Genomic DNA, 15644 nt, shown 5'->3' with positions numbered 1-15644 from the left:
GACAAGTCTCCGAACCTCTCTGAGAAAAGGGTCTTCGTTTGGAGCTCCAGATGGAATCCGGCACAGAAGACCTGCACCCCCACAGCCCTTCCATGGAACAACCCACTGACCAGACCCCCTCTCAACAGGACTCCTTTGAAGAAAAGAGCTCTGATGTGGAGGAGAAACTCTCTGAAGGGAAAGGCGAAATAGTCTCTTCCCAACTCCAACAGAACTCCATGGAAGAAAGGGGCTCAGATGAGGAGGACAAACGATCCGAAGAAAAAGGCAAGACCTTCTCTTTCCACTTAGACAGTCACATCCAGAGGCCAGATAGGAACCTGAGCTGTTGGTCTGGGGCGGAAAGGAGGAATGGAATCAGGGACATCTAATTTGTGGGTATTTTATTTGGAGATTGGTGATAGGAGACAAACCCCAGTCCTATGAGGGCTCTGAGTACTGTCGCGATGATCCCCCAGAACCGTATGGCTCCAGTTCGCATAGGATGCGTCTGCAGGGCCTCAATTGAGAGATTTGCCCAAAAATACGGGCGAGGGATGGATTAAACACTTAAGTGTCCCTCAAGGAGGGCAGTCATCTCATTCCCTCTTTTTTTCCAGGGTCAGAGCCCGAGATGGATGAGAAAGAGAATTCGAAGGAAAACGAGACCCGAGACAGAAACAGGCGCACTGCTCCTTCAGGTAAGACTTCCTTTTTCTGGAGAAGAGGGACAGGACAAGGGGGTACCTCAGTCTCCCTGGGCAGGGAACTAGGTGAGCTTTGGCTGCAAGGCCTTGCCCATCCTGAACTCTCGGATGCGTAGCGGGCAAACCAGCTTTGGTTGCGATCTTGAATTCTTGTGTGTCGGGGATCGGCTAGGTTGCCAGGGCACCGGTTGCAAGCAGTCACTCAAAACTCTCACCTTATCCACAGATTCAGAACGCGGTTCCAGTTCTGAGAGTTCCAGAAAGCGGAAGATGGATTCCAGGGACCGCACCTGCGATGGAACAGGTAGGATCCTGGTTTTGGGTCTCGAGGTGTGCAAAGAGAAAACAGGTGACCCGCCCAGTGCATGGGCACAAAGAGGGTTGTCCAACGGCTGAAGGTGCTTAGAAACTCTGGGATCCAGAGAGCATTTGAGCACCCAAGATGGGCATAGCATCACCTCGTTCTAGAGCTGAGGGTGTGGCACAGGAGAGGTGGGGTGTACCTGAAGGCGCGTGGTGAGAATCCTGGGATGGGGGGGGTCCTTGGGAATTGATGTGGCAGGTCTCTCACCTGCATGCTTTGTCCGTAGGGTCCTCTCCAGATGAACCCAGCGTGACTTCGGAAAACAAGAAACGGAAGGTGCTTGAGTCTGGCCGAAGCAGCTCCAGCGAAGAGACCCAGGTTCCTCGCTCCAGAAGACCCCACCCAAGGCGCCCTGGGCACAGCCGGCGGCCCAGATCCAGGTCGCCCGAAGACCAGCCACCTCCACTCCGGAAGAGCCTCGTGACCTCCCTGCGCTATATGTCCGAGGCCATTTATCAGAGCATAGTCCACATGCACAAGCAGCCGGGCTATTCCCTGCAGTGCTGGCAGCGGCTGGCCCAGCTCCGGGGCCCTCTGTGGACCGCGGCGCAGACCATGTACACCATGGCCAACCAGGCTGCCTATGCCTTCCCCGCCGAGGGCTGGCTCTCCCCGACCCCAGCGCCAACCAAGGATGGAGGAGAAGGGCCCAGCTCCGAGGCCAGTCCACCTCTTCCCTAGATGTCAGAGCGTCAGAAGAAGCTTGATTTGAGCCAGGGGGACCCAAGCCTGCTCAGCAGAGACCACAGCTCTGACAGTGAAAGCCAAGCCTTGAAACCCCCTAGATTCTCCAAGATGACCAGCAGGGCTGATTGTTTGTCACAAACCTGGGGTGGTGATAGGAAAAGAACTTGAGAAATGGACTCAGAATGGTGAAATCTGGGTTTCCTTGAGGACTCAGATTACGGAGTTTAAAATTCATGCTAGACAATGCATGCACTTTGAGTATCTTGGAAAAACCAAGTTGGTGTATTAATAACCACCACCCTTCCCGCCTACCTCCCCCCCCCCCCACCCCCCAAAGGCCCCTTGCCTCTCTAGAGGGCTAACGCTGAAGTGCATGTACCACACTGGCATTATTTTGTAATGAGGGCAAATATCAGGATGTAATTCACATGTATTTGCACACTTTGAAGTGTAGTACTGAAAACATATTCATATCCTTTTTTTTTTCTTTTTTCTGAAAAAACACTAGATCTTTCCTCATTCACCTCCAGTACATGGAGGCAGATATTCCCAAAGCTTTAATAAGAATCTGTCTTGGGAAATGTTTATAGTTTTCAGTTTGATGAAATGATGATGATGCCACCACATATTTTTGTTTGATTTAGATGAAACCTAAGTCAAGGTATATGAAAAGGTTTCTTGACCTTGTGTATTTATTCTTATGTACCTACTTTTAGATTTTCTCCTACTTCATAGATTTCAAATTGCCATGGTTTCATAGAGGACATTAAATCTCATATATATATTGTATTGCTTTATATATTATTGTATTTAATTCCATATAGTTTTAATTTGCATTTTACACGAGGATCATGTAGTCTCAGCATATAAATGTATATAATTTTTATGTAACAAAAATGAAATTAAAGTTTCAGAAATCTATTTTAGCCTTTGTCATCTTATTTCCATATCACTTAGTGACAAAGTAAACAGTAATGTTTTGGGGGAAGGAAATGGCAACCTACTCAAGTATTTCTGCCCGGGAAATCCCATGGACAGAGGAGCCTGGGGACTGCAAGAGTCAGACACAACTTACTGACTAAACCACCACCATGATGATGGAAGTTAACTATAAGTACAATGGCAATAAAAAAAATATAACACAGAGACATGCACACACATTCACAGAGCTCAAATATATCCACATTGTTAGGCAACAGAGCTCCAGAACTTTCTTCACCTTGAAAAGTTGAAACTCTGTACCCATTAAATTACTCTCTGGGTCTCCCTCCCCTCAGTCCCTGGTAACTACCATCCTACTATTTCTCTAACTATGAATTTGACTATTCTAGATATTTCAGTAAGTGAAAGCATATGATACTTGTGCTATTGTGACTGGCATAGTTTGCTCAGCATAATGTCCTCAAGGTGCATCCATGTGACAAGATTTCCTTTCTTTTGAAGGCTGAATACTATCCCTTTGTATGTTTCTGTCACTCAGCATAATGCCTTTGGTATTCAGTCATGTTTTTGCACAGAGTAAGAGTTTATTATTTTTCATTGCTGACTGCCATTCAGTATTACAGATTGACTAGTTGTCGTTTATCTATCCACCATTTGTTGGACATTTGGGTTCCTTCCAGCTTTGGGGCATGCGTGTGTGCTAAGCCACTTCAGCCGAGTCCGACTCTTTGTGACCCTGTGGTCTGCAGCCTGCCAGGCTCCTCTGTCCATGGGCTTCTCCAGGCAAGAACCCTGAAGTGGTTTGCCCTGCTCTCTTCCAGGGGATCTTCCTAACCCAGGGATGAAACCCACATCTCTTGCATCTCCTGCATTGGCAAGCAGGTTCTTCACCACCAGGGAAGCCCTCTGTTTTAGAGACAACTTAATTCTATAAATATGCCACATAGGTCTGTTTTTGGTGATATAAAATTTTTTATTTTCATGGGTAAATATTTAAGATATTCTGCAAACTGTATTTATAGCATTCATTCTTTAGATTAAAATTTTAGATTCCATCTGAAATGAGGTCACAGTTTCACAAGCCATGGAGTGTTCACAAAACAAAACTTTTGAGCACTACCAATATACCACAAAACCCAAAACTTTCATGAAAGTTGCATCAGTAAACATCTGTCAAAACAGGAGAACAGAGATGCTACTGAATTAGTCCCATGTGAACAAATGGATGCTTTATCTGTTCCCTCTCCTGATGTGAAGATCCTAGAAGAGACAGAATCCATTCATAAATTTTACGAAAATGTATTCTGCTTCCAAGCATTTACCCAGATAGCCTAGGTTAACTGTAGAGTTATCAGAATGGCTCTGAGGCAGTGTGGAGGGCAGCTGTGAAAATTTCCAGATCTTATCACTGTCACCCTGATATAGATCAGGCTCTTGGAGTCAGTCACCCTACAATAAACTGATTCATTGATTACATAAAGATCCTTGCCTCCTTGCTTTGGTCTCAAGATGCCTTTTTTTTTTTTTTTTTTAACAGCTCAGCTTTTTATTGAATGTGTTACTAAAGAGGTTTAGTCAAAAAGACCAAAGCCCATGTCATCATCAGACTCTTCAGATTCTTCTTTCTTTGCTTCTACTTTCTTCTCCTCAGCTGGGGCAGCAGTGGGGGCTGGGGCAGGACCTCCTGCTGGTGCAGCACCAGCTGCTGGGGCAGGTCCACCAGCCCCCACACTGCAGATGAGGCTCCCGATGTTGACATTGGCCAAAGCCTTTGCAAACAAACCTGGCCAGAAAGGCTCGACATTTACACCGGCTGCTTTAATGAGGGCATTGATCTTATCCTCCGTGACCGTCACCTCATGCAGAATGAGGGCAGAGTAGATGCAAGCGAGCTCCGAGACGGAGGCCATGGTGCGGGCGAGTGCTAGGTGGGGGCTGCCGGGCGCGGTGCTAGTCGCCGGATGAAGTGAGGGCCTCACCCCAAAACGGCCTTAGCTTCCTCGGAAGAACTGAGCACCTTAGCGGCAGCGGAGGAAAGGCTCAAGATGGCTTCTTGAGTCATTGGGCTTTTCATTCCCTCTGACATCCAATATAATGCAATCACACGAGATCTAATCATGGGTGTCCATGGGAATTGACCTGGCAGGTCTCATCCACAAGACCAGAAGAGAAATTTATTTCCTGTTTACTTTTCATTTGCATTTTCATTTGATCACATATGTATCTGATATACAACTATAACTTGATGTTTGTCTTTGCCAAGCATTTTTAGAAATTCTAACACATATATACATACTTTTAACACTAAATATTATTTTCTGTGAGTGCAAAATGTTTACATACATGTCATTATGCTATCTAATTTTGTATCCTGACTTTTCTCCCAATTGTTTTTGAGAAGATTTTCTTCTTACACATGTACCTCTAGTTCATTGAGCTTCACCACTGTGTAATATTCCAATTCTCTCATTACCTGGTTGGTTTTTCTGGGGTCCAAGCTCCTATTCCAAAATTTTGTATGGAACCCCTACTCAAAGTTGCCTTATTAATATAAAAACAAAAACACGTCTGTCATTCAGGAAACTCCAATAGTGGTTTGTTGTTGTTTTTTTTAATTGAAGGCTAGTTGATTTACAATGTTGTATCAGTTTCTGGTGTAGAGCACTGTGTTCAGTTAGTGGAAATCCCAAAGGTTTTTGAAGTTTTGCACCAGAGCCTTGGACAAAGGAGATATGTTCATTCTCAACTGATAAATCATCCAGAAATATGCCAAAGTGCATAAGGAAAGTTAATAAGCTGCAAAATCTACAGTGAAGATAACGCTAATAGTTGATATTTGGGAAGTGGAAATTTCTATCGAAATGGTCTTATTCTTCAAATCCAATAGCCTGATACAGGTCAAAGAAAAAGAATTTATACTACATATATGTAGATATAGTTGAATTCCTTCCTCAAGCTTCTTTCTCAAGCGCCTGACTATAGCCTACTTCTTGCACACAATCTCCAAAGGCATCCCTTGGACAACGACACATTTAGGGTTGAAATTTTTCCTCAATTAGTCTCTGATGCCTCCAAGTGAATGGGAAACAGAAGTTTAAATTATGCTCTGGAGGGAAAGTGAAGTGAATGTCGTTCAGTCGTGTTCGACTCGTTGCGACCCCGTGGACTATACAGAATTCTCCATGGCCAGAATACTGGAGTGGGTAGCCTTTCCCTTCTCCAGGGGATCTTCCCAACCCAGAGATCGAACCCAGGTCTCCCACATTGCAGGCGGATTCTTTACCAGCTGAGCCACCTGGGAAGCCCAGGAGGGAAGTGAGTATAAAATTGCACATTCCCCACGTGCACAATTTTGCATTTCTTGTCACACTACCAGTTTCCTCACCCGCTCTAAAACTCAAGCTTTTGGTTAAGTAAATAAAAAGCTGTGGGACTTCCTTGATGGTCCAGTGGTTAAGAATCTGCCTTCCAATGCAGGGGACAAGGGTTCAATCCCTGATCAGGGAGGGTTCCACATGACACAGAGCAGCTAAGCCCCTGCACCACCACTACTGAAGCCAGAAAGGTCTAGATCGCAGGCTTGGCAACAACAGAAGCCACCGCAAGGAGAAGCCCACACAAGGAAACTACTGAAAAGCCCAAGGAGCAAGGAAGACCCAGCACAGTCAAAAACAAATAAATAAATTTAAAATAAATAATCCTGGTGGCTCAGAGGGTAAAGAGTCTGCGTGCAATGCAGGGGACCCGGGTTCGATCCCTGGGTGGGGAAAATCCGCTGGACAAGGAAATGGCAACCCACTCCAGTACCCTTGCCTGGAGAATCCCCATGGACAGTGGAACCTGGCCAGCTACAGTTCGTGGGATCGCAAAGAGTCGGAGACGACTGAGCAACTTCACTTTCACTTTCAAAAAGGTGTAACTGCCTGAGGTCTCAAGTTCCGGGATCCAACCCCGCCCACAGCGCCAAGCCCCGTCCCAGGTCCAGGGCTCCTGCATCCTCGCTGCTCAGAGGATCCAGCTTCTTCATCTGCTGGCTCTTTCCACGTAAGTGGATGCGGGGGTGGGTGGGAGTGAAAGTGTTAGTCGCTCAGTAGTGTCCGACTCTGTGCGACCCCATGGACTGCAGCTCATCACGTTTCTCTGTCCATGTTTCTCAACTTTCAGCTTCTAATAGAAGTGGCCTGCGCATCTCTAATTCTGCACCGAGGCCTGGCTTCAAAGGACAGCAGACAAGTGCAGAGGATCCAAAGTAGAGAAACCTGTCCAGAGGGAAGAGGAACAGACCAGAAACTCCCACGGGCCGGTTCGAGGTCCAGACCGAAGCCCACAGGCGGAGCCTAGGCATAGACGCCCCCTCCATCCACCCGAAAGCTATAGCCCCGCCCCCGGAGGCCCAGGCCCCGCCCCGCCCCGATGAGCACGCGCAGTTCCCTGAAGACCCGGAAGTGATTTCCGCGGAACAACGGGTACACTCGGAAGAGAAAGTCTTGGTTTCACTGGTGACCGCGTTATGCGTCCTTCGGACATCGCGTCCCCCCACCGGGGTTTCGGAGCGCCTCCCAGTAAGTTAAAACCCCTGAACGCGGTCGTCGCTCTTGCTCTGAGTCCTCTCATTTCGCCTGTCGCGGCGTCACCTGAAGACTTTCGGTCCCAGGAGTCTGGGCCCGGTTCCTGCTAAAATCGCTCTGAGGCAGGCACCGGCCCCAAGTTTCTGCCTTCGGTCCGTATAGACGCTGACCTCCTGCAGCGCTGTTTTCCTGCTCTGAATGCCTTTATCAAACCTCTCTCCGACTCCCGGCTCCCTACCCGACCTCACCCTCCTCGGCCCGATTTCGTTCTGACAAGTCCTCAATCCTGGAGGATGGATCACCCTTGACCTCCAAGGAGAGCGGAAAGGGACTGCTGAGGCAGAAGTTTCTGCAACTAGTGAGGCATCAGAAGTATTGTGCAGGAAGAACGTCAGGTATTGCAACAGGGCGAGGCCAGTCTGTGGGAGGAGGAATAGAAAGAGAAGGAAACAAAATGATGCACAGAAAAGAGGAAGAAGCGCAGAAATGGACAGAGGAGACGAGAGAAACAGAAGGATCCAGGGAGACATACAGAGAAAAAAAGCACACAGTGGTAGAGAAAGCGGGAGTAACCAAACCTAGGTGAATATTGAGTAGATTGGATATGGACTGTTAAGTTCTGAAGTAGTAATTTGTGGCTCTATAACCTAATTTTTATTAAATTTGTTGACCTGTGTAAATTATGCAGAAGAGAGGAGAGTTGCAAAACCAGGTGTTGGAATCAGATGGTAATTCTATTTGCAGTCCTTATTCAACCAGAAGGCAGAGGCTTAACTCAGTCATTTCTAGGTCCTCCTCCAAGAAATGGAGGAAGAATTTCTTTCACCACGTGGTGCTTTTTTTTTTAAATGACTATTTTTAAAGTTAACTTATTTATTTTTATTTTTGGCTGTGCTGGGTCTTCCTTGCTTGCAAGGGATTTCTCCAGTTTTGGCAAGCAGGGGCTACTCTTACTTGTGGTGCACTGGACTTCTCATTGCAGTGGCTTTTCTTGTTGCAGAGCACAGGCTTTAGAGCTTGGGGGCTTCAGTAGTTGCAGCACGTGGTCTCAGTAGTCGTGGGCACCAGCTTAGGTGCCCTGAGGCATGTGGGATCCTCCTGGACCATAGATTAAACCCCTACCCCCAGCACTGGCAGGCAGACTCCCAAACACTAGACCACCAGGGAAGCCCACTAAAATGGCCATTGTTAACAGTACTGCTTTCCTCTCCTTTAAATTTCCAGATTATTTTTCCTCTAAATTTGATTGTCCACAATATGAGATTTATGTGCTTTATATCCTAACTTGAAGCTCTTCTTTGATGTCTGGTAAATAACTTTACAGTATTTCACTAGGCCTGTGGTTACGGGTGTTGATAATCTTTTAACAGTCAAAACCTAGATTCACCAGTTACTTTTATATTTAACAGCTGTATTATTCCCTTGAATGATCTGCTAAATTAGTGAGCTCTGAGCTGAAGTCTCCAGCTAAGAATTGAATAGATGTTCCTTGCTCGTCTCCCTCATCCTTTTTCTGCAGATGTTGAAGGATGGGCTGGATTGATGTGGCTTGCATTTTTAGTTCTGTTTTTTTCTAGAGTAGAGGAATTAAATGTCTTTCATTAAGCCCCAAAAAAGAAGCCTCTCTCGCTCAGAAATAAATAAGGTAATCTGCAAATAGGACAGACTCTTTCTACTTCAACCTATACAGGCCACCACTTACACTCAGTTCTGCTCACTCAACTCAAACTTCTTCAAAGTAACTTGGTAAATCCCTTCCCCTGTGAGACACATGCACCACCTGTAATGTAGAGAAGGTAAAGTAGACCCGGTTTTCTGAGTCTGAGCAAATGAGATCCCCTGAGAGAAATGATTTTCAGAGTTGGTCTTGTGTTTGCATCTGGTGGTTTCCTGGGATGAGTGGCCAATTACAATGAGAATTTGAAATGTGCCGCAGTCTTCCAACAATTTTGAAAAACTTAAGAAAAGGGCAGAGGGCATAGGCCCAGAGATAAAGACATAACTTTCTCTTAGCTTGTGTTTATCTCTGTATCATAACATGAAGTCTTTTTTTCTTATCATGATCATTTCATAATGTTTGAAAATGTCAAATCACTCCATAGTATACTCAAAACTAACATAGTATTGTACATTAATTATATTTCAACAAAATAGAAAAAAAAATTAAAATAACTTTGTTGTTTTTGTTCAGTTGCTCAGTCATGTCTGACTCTGTGACCCCAAGGACGGTAGCCCACCAGGCTCCTCTGTCCATGGGATTCTCCAGACAAGAATGCTGGGATGGGATGCCATTTCCTTCTCCAGGGGATCTTCCTGACCCAGGGATGGAACCCACTTCTTCTGTATTGACAGGCAGATTCTTTACCACTGAGCCACCAGGGAAGCCCTAATGTGACTTTATTTTTTTTTTTTTTAATGTGACTTTAGAATGGAATAAATGCAACATCTGATGCCAATAATATAAAAGCAAATGGTTGGTCTTCCATGTCTTCAGTAGAATATTATGTTTTGGACTTTGGGCCAAATTTTAGGAAGAACCTTTAACAAAGTATAAGAAAGCAGAACTGAGCCAAAGGTCCTGAGACAACTTTTTAAATAATTGTTGAATTACAACCTTTACATAAACATTGGAGCACTGTAACTGAGTGCAAAAAAACACAGTATTTATTGGTTTATGATGTTTGTTGTAAAGAAATGCAAATTGTATTTTATTTAAGGCAGAGATTATGAACAAAAAGTTAAATAGGCAAGAATACTAGAGTGGGTTGCCATGCCCTCCTCCAGGGGATCTTCCTGACCCAGGGATCAAACCTGGGTCTTCTGCATTGCCCGCAGATTCTTTACTGTTTGAGCCACCAAGGAAGCCCAGATTGTTGGATGGATGAGCATCTTATTTTACGTCAACCAGTGCTTGGATGCTGGCTGCCCAGGGAGGAGCCAGGAACCAGGAAGAGATCATTTCCTTTGGCTGAATACCACGTGGTCAAAGGACAGTGCGGTTGCAGCAGAGTGGGAATACCAACAGAAGAAAAGGCTGAAAACTCACATATTGGTCTCCTGATAGGAGTTTATTGTCTCTGAAGCCTCCAGTCACTGGGAGCCTTCTTTCCCCCATAGGAAGTTTCTCCCTGTGTGGGTACTTGGGGCAAGGGAGGGAGGTTTGTTGACTCTAAACATTAAAAGATGTATTTTTTTGGTCACACAGAATAATCTTACCTGAGAAAGAAGCTCAGAGGAAGAGGAAAGAAAGAAGGGATGGCCCTTTCCCAGGTAAAAGTCATATTCTTTGTTGATCTCTTAACTGTTTCCTAAAATGACATGATTTGGACTTGTTAAACTTCTCTGTCCATGAAGTTTCCTGCCTAAAATATTTAATCACACACAGGGCCTTCCCTGGGTCTCCTCTCATCTCCCTGCAGATTCTTCCTCACTGTGACCCAGTGACCCGGAACTTGGGAAGAGGGTCCTTTTAGGCGATCCTCCTGTGAAAGGTTTTGTTCTCACGTGGACTGGAGGTGGGAGTAGGTTCTGTGGTGTCAGTGAGGTGGGGTAGAGAACCGTTCTGTGTGCCCTTTCAGCGCCATATAAACCAGGGTCAAAGAGACTGCATATAAGTGATGTTCCAGTGCTCACAAATACCTGAAGAAGTCTGAAAGGAAGACTGATATGGGGAAACATGCTTTTGAATGCATTTGAAGTTAAGTGAATCATTGTGTTTGACTCCAGAATATCAGTACTTTAAAATGGGAAGTTCCAAAATAGGAACAGGATGTAGACAGGGTGCTTTAGCCGCTGTGCCAAGTCGCTTCAGTTGTGTTCAGCTCTTTGCAACCCCGTGGACTGTAGCTGCCAGGCTTCTCTGTCCATGTAATTCTACAGGCAAGAATACTGGAGTGGGTTGCCATTTCTTTCTCCAGGGAATCTTCCCAATCCAGGGATTGAACCCAAGTCCCTTACGTCTCCTGCATTGGCAGGTGGGTTCTTTACCACTAGCACCACCTGGGAAGTCGTATTTTAGTACATAATTAGTTGTAAAAAATGGAATCAACTTAATTGCCTAACAGGAAATGCTCTATAAATCATTCATATCACATTCATCGCCCAAAGACCCAGGTATTCTAGTAGGGACTCTAATGTAGCAGGTGTTTTCAGTTAAAATGGTTGTAATTCAGCCAAGACATAGGAGCAGAACTTTCTGCCATCGGAAAGCCTGGAGCCACGATCTGATTCTACCACTATAGTTATTCAGTGTTGTGTATTGCTAAAAAAAAAAAAATGCTAACCACCATCTGAGCCTTCAGCAAGTTATAGTATTAACATCAGAGATCACAGATCACCATAACAAATAGTGCTGTATTTTTTTATATTAGACATCTCACGTATATACACTTGTGATTCAACTCCACATAGTGATGCAGGTTAGAGACTTAAGTAAAATAACCCTTTCTCTGTCATATCTTCCAGTGTAACTTACTGTCTCCATCAGGAACAACTCTTTGTTCTCAGCCCAAATCTTAATAAAAATGCATATTATATTGTAATGTGGCTTTAGAAAATATTTTTCAGTAAGTGTTTTCTTATGGTATTTATTCTGCAAATTTAAGTATTCACATGCCATACATGTTGGAGTTATTTTCACTTTAGTAAACATAGAGGTGATTTTCCTTTTTACATCCTCATTGGATTATTTTCTTCATGAAGACACAAGGGTTTCACATTTGTTACTGTTAATAAAAGATTTCACAGTGGCTGCTTTTGAGCGGGCCAGCTTCAGTACAGATGCCTAAGGATTTGTGCAGATTGGGCAGCTTAAGCATGTTATTGTTGTTTTTGTAGTTGTATAGTCCCTAAGTTGTGTTCAACTCTTTTGCGATTCCGTGGACTGTAGCCTGCCAGGCTCCTCTATCCATGGGATTCTCCAGGCAAGAATACTGGAGTGGGTTGCCATTTCCTTCACCAGAGCTTAAGCATGATTACTGCATTAATGGTGGTGTTTCTAAGGAAGAACAGAAGTTGCAAGTACTAAGTAAATATTTTAAATCAACCATCTTAAACATTCTTAGAGAGCTACGGGGAGCCATGGACAAACAACTAGAAGAAAGTGGGAGAACTGTGTTTAAACAAATAGAAAATATTAATAAAGGGTTTTCCCTGGTGGTCCAGTGGTTAAGACTCTGCACTTCCTTGTAAGGAGCAGAGGTTCAATCCCTGAATGGGGAAGTAAAATTTAAGATCCCACATACCACAAGGTGCAGGCAAAAAAAAAAAAGTTGAATATAGGTATTCACACACATACTTGTACATGGAAGTTCCAGCAGAACTGTTAAAAGCTAGAAAGAAGTGGTAACAAACTAAATGGCCATCAGGGGATGAGTGGATACATAAAATGTGTTGTAGTCATAGAATTAAATATTATTCAGCCCTGAAAAAGGAATACTTTAGGAGTGTAGTACTGATGCCACATCATGGATGAACTGAAAAAACCATTGTAAGTGGAAGAAGCCACACAGAAAAGCTCACATTTCATACCATTGCATTTATATGAAAATATCACAAGTAGGTAAATGCATAATGACAGTAAGCATTGTGGTATACAGGGATAGAGGGCAAAGAGGAATGGGAAGAGATTGTTAAATGGGTAAATTTCTTTTAGCAATGATAAAATGTTTAGGCAAGTGTTTGTTCAACATGGTGAGGGTACTAAATGCCACTCACTGATTGGTACCTTAAAATACATGTTACATGTATTTTACATGTAAAATAATTCATGTTACATGTGTTACATGAATTTCACCTCAGTTGAAAAAAATTTGAGAAAAGTAACTTCCTCCAAATTATCTTATGAATCAGTCAGGACATTTGCTCCAGCCAAGTCAATCCTTACACACGTTTGTTTCTGTAATTTTGTATCAGACTCGGAGCTTGCTCCTTGTCCACTTGGTGAAATGTGCTTTCCTTTCAGGGACTATTTACATTCAGGGATGTGACCATCGAATTTTCTCAGGAGGAATGGGAATGCCTGGCCCCTTCTCAGAGGGCCCTGTATAGGGACGTGATGCTGGATACCTACAGGAACCTGGTCTCCCTGGGTGAGGATAACTTCTCTCCGGACGTTGGTAACTAGTTCTGTGTATCTTTGAGTTTTCCCTTCTGAGTCTCAAACTTGGGACACCCTGGCATGCTTGTGAAAGTTTCAAATCCCTGTTCTAAAGACAGTGATTGAAGCTGTTTGGATTCAGAATGAAAAGGCTTCATGACATGGCTTATCACTCTATAACTTCTCATTTCTTCAGAAGTTGGGCATTCGTGCTTGATCAGTGGTGGTTGCAGAATATTAGTAGTCAGAAAGCCTTGCAGCACATTTTTTAAAAACATCTCACTCTGTGCTTGCACCCTTGTGTTTTTGATTCAGTAGTTCTTAAAAGGTAATTAGGTGACCTGCACGCCATGCTGTGCTGTGCGCAGTGGCTCAGTTGTGTCTGACTCTTTGCGACCCCATGGGATTTCCCAGGCAAGGAAACTGAAGTGGGTTGCCATCCCCTCCTCCAGGGGGTCTCCCCAGCCCAGGGATCGAACCCTGGTCTCCCACATTGCAGGCAGATTCTTTACCATCTGAGCCACCAAGGAAGCCCATGAATACTGGAGTGGGTAGCCTATCCTTTCTGCAGTGGATTTTCCTGATTCTACTTAATCTAAACTTCAGGAGGCAGTCAGTTGACTAATTTTTATGATACATTTCTAGACCCATCTATAATTTTCTTTCTTAGCTGAACAAAGCACTGGGCATGTGTTCTGTAATAGCCTAGCATGTTGTGTCCCGTTTTACTTTATGAATTGAAATCTCTTCTAAGCTGAATGTTATTTTCATCTTAGAGCAAGGGAAAGAGCCCTGGACTTTGGAAGGCAAAGTGAAAATAGGGGACATCAGACAAGTATGAATAATTGAGATGTGAATACAGATCAGAGCTCAAGTGGGCACAGGGTAAACTGCTCCATTAAATATTGCTTGGGAAATTCTCCTTAAATGGGAATTATCTGTAGAAAAATAACAGTTTGTTATCAGATCTCAAAGGAGATCCATCCCATACTCTCAAACTTGTCACTTTCTTATTCAAATATATAAAAGTTTAAACTCGGGACTTCCCTGGTGGTCTAGCGGCTAAGACTCTGTGCTCCCAATGCAGGGGGCCAGGGTTCAATCCCTGGTCAGGGAACTTGATCCCACATGCTGCAGCTAAGGCCGGGAACAGCCAAATAAATAAATAAAATAAATAAATATTTTTTTAAAAAAAGTTTAAACTCCATTCTACTGTGATGCTGTGGCTCATTCAGAGCTGAGGAAGGGCTTTGTTATGACCTACAACATTCTATTTTCTGACGCCGCTGACCATTTCGGTGCTTTGGTTTGAGAGGGACTGAGATGGCTCTCTCAGGAGTCATCTTTCGCCTTGATCTCTCTTGGTTTTCAGTTAATACGTATCAAGTTCTCTGTTGGCCTGACCCTAGGACTATTTTATTCTTTCCCTTTCACATTTTATATTCTTGAGAGAACTTCTCAGGGGATAGACAAGCTTCAGTAATTCTTAAGATATATTTCAATTTTCCTATAATGTATTCCTTCTGGAATATATATCTTTTCTTCTGTTTTTATGGAAGAATCCTTTAGAATGCCAGAAACTGTTATTTGGTATAATTGTGGTTATTTACTAACTTAACCTGCTAGATTTATCATGGGTTGAGTGCATGCTTGCCTGCTAAGTTGCATCAGTTGTGTCTGACTTTTTTGCAACTCTGTGAACTATAGCCCACCGGGCTCCTCCGCCCGTGGGATTCTCCAGGCGAGCATACTGGAATGAGTTGACAAGCCCTCCTCCAGGGGATCTTCCTGACCCAGTGATCAAACCCACATCACTTATGTCTCCTGCATTGGCAGGTGGGTTTTTTTTACCACTAGCACCACCTGGGAAACCCATTGTGAAATCTAGACTTAAAATTTTTTTTTCTTATATTGCCACATGTTATTAAACACATTTTTTGTATAATTATGTAATTCAATATATTTATTTTCCAGATGATCTTATAGGAATCCTTTCTGCTGGATTTGGAATTAACAAATTATCACCAAGAGAGAACACTAATGTAGGAGAATTATACGGAAATGAAAACCATGGCATCAAGGATTTTGACCTCGAAGAAGTCTGTGAAAATATGCAGAAGAGTGAGAGTGAGTGGGGATGTGATGCAAGAAATGACAAAGACTTGCTTTTGACCCATAACAAAAATCTCAGTCAGAGAGAAATCAGTATAATAAATCCTTAATTAATTTTCCTCAGAGTGTTTCTGTAAGAAGTAATACATATGAATATTTCATGCATGACAAGTCATTCCTAAGAAGTT

The 15644-nt window shown here is 43.8% G+C and overlaps 3 protein-coding genes across 4 annotated transcripts in view; 2 read left to right on the top strand and 1 right to left on the bottom strand.

Annotated features, from left to right (window-relative positions):
* LOC122420579 (zinc finger protein 420-like) overlaps positions 1-15644 on the top strand; it is a 114802-nt gene that overhangs the window by 94842 nt on the left and 4316 nt on the right. The window lies entirely within an intron of this gene.
* LOC122420690 (60S acidic ribosomal protein P1-like) lies at positions 4192-4718 on the bottom strand. The gene has a single exon (XM_043436088.1). The coding sequence runs from the start codon at positions 4587-4589 to the stop codon at positions 4251-4253; it is 339 nt and encodes a 112-aa protein (XP_043292023.1). The 5' UTR covers positions 4590-4718; the 3' UTR covers positions 4192-4250.
* LOC122420684 (zinc finger protein 677-like) lies at positions 7110-15575 on the top strand. 2 transcript variants are annotated; one of them, XM_043436079.1, is made up of 4 exons: positions 7110-7241; positions 10453-10517; positions 13210-13363; positions 15319-15575. In XM_043436079.1, exons 2-4 carry the CDS (start codon positions 10503-10505, stop codon positions 15564-15566), a joined length of 417 nt encoding a protein of 138 aa, XP_043292014.1. In that variant the 5' UTR covers positions 7110-7241; positions 10453-10502; the 3' UTR covers positions 15567-15575. The 2 variants fall into 2 exon arrangements, with proteins under 2 accessions (XP_043292014.1, XP_043292015.1); XM_043436080.1 differs by lacking the exon at positions 7110-7241 and adding an exon at positions 7252-7642.

This window comes from Cervus canadensis, chromosome 18 (assembly GCF_019320065.1).
Source record: "Cervus canadensis isolate Bull #8, Minnesota chromosome 18, ASM1932006v1, whole genome shotgun sequence".
NCBI lineage: Eukaryota > Metazoa > Chordata > Mammalia > Artiodactyla > Cervidae > Cervus > Cervus canadensis.
Note: the sequence above shows the minus strand (reverse complement) of the source record. Positions and strands in the feature narration are given on the sequence as shown.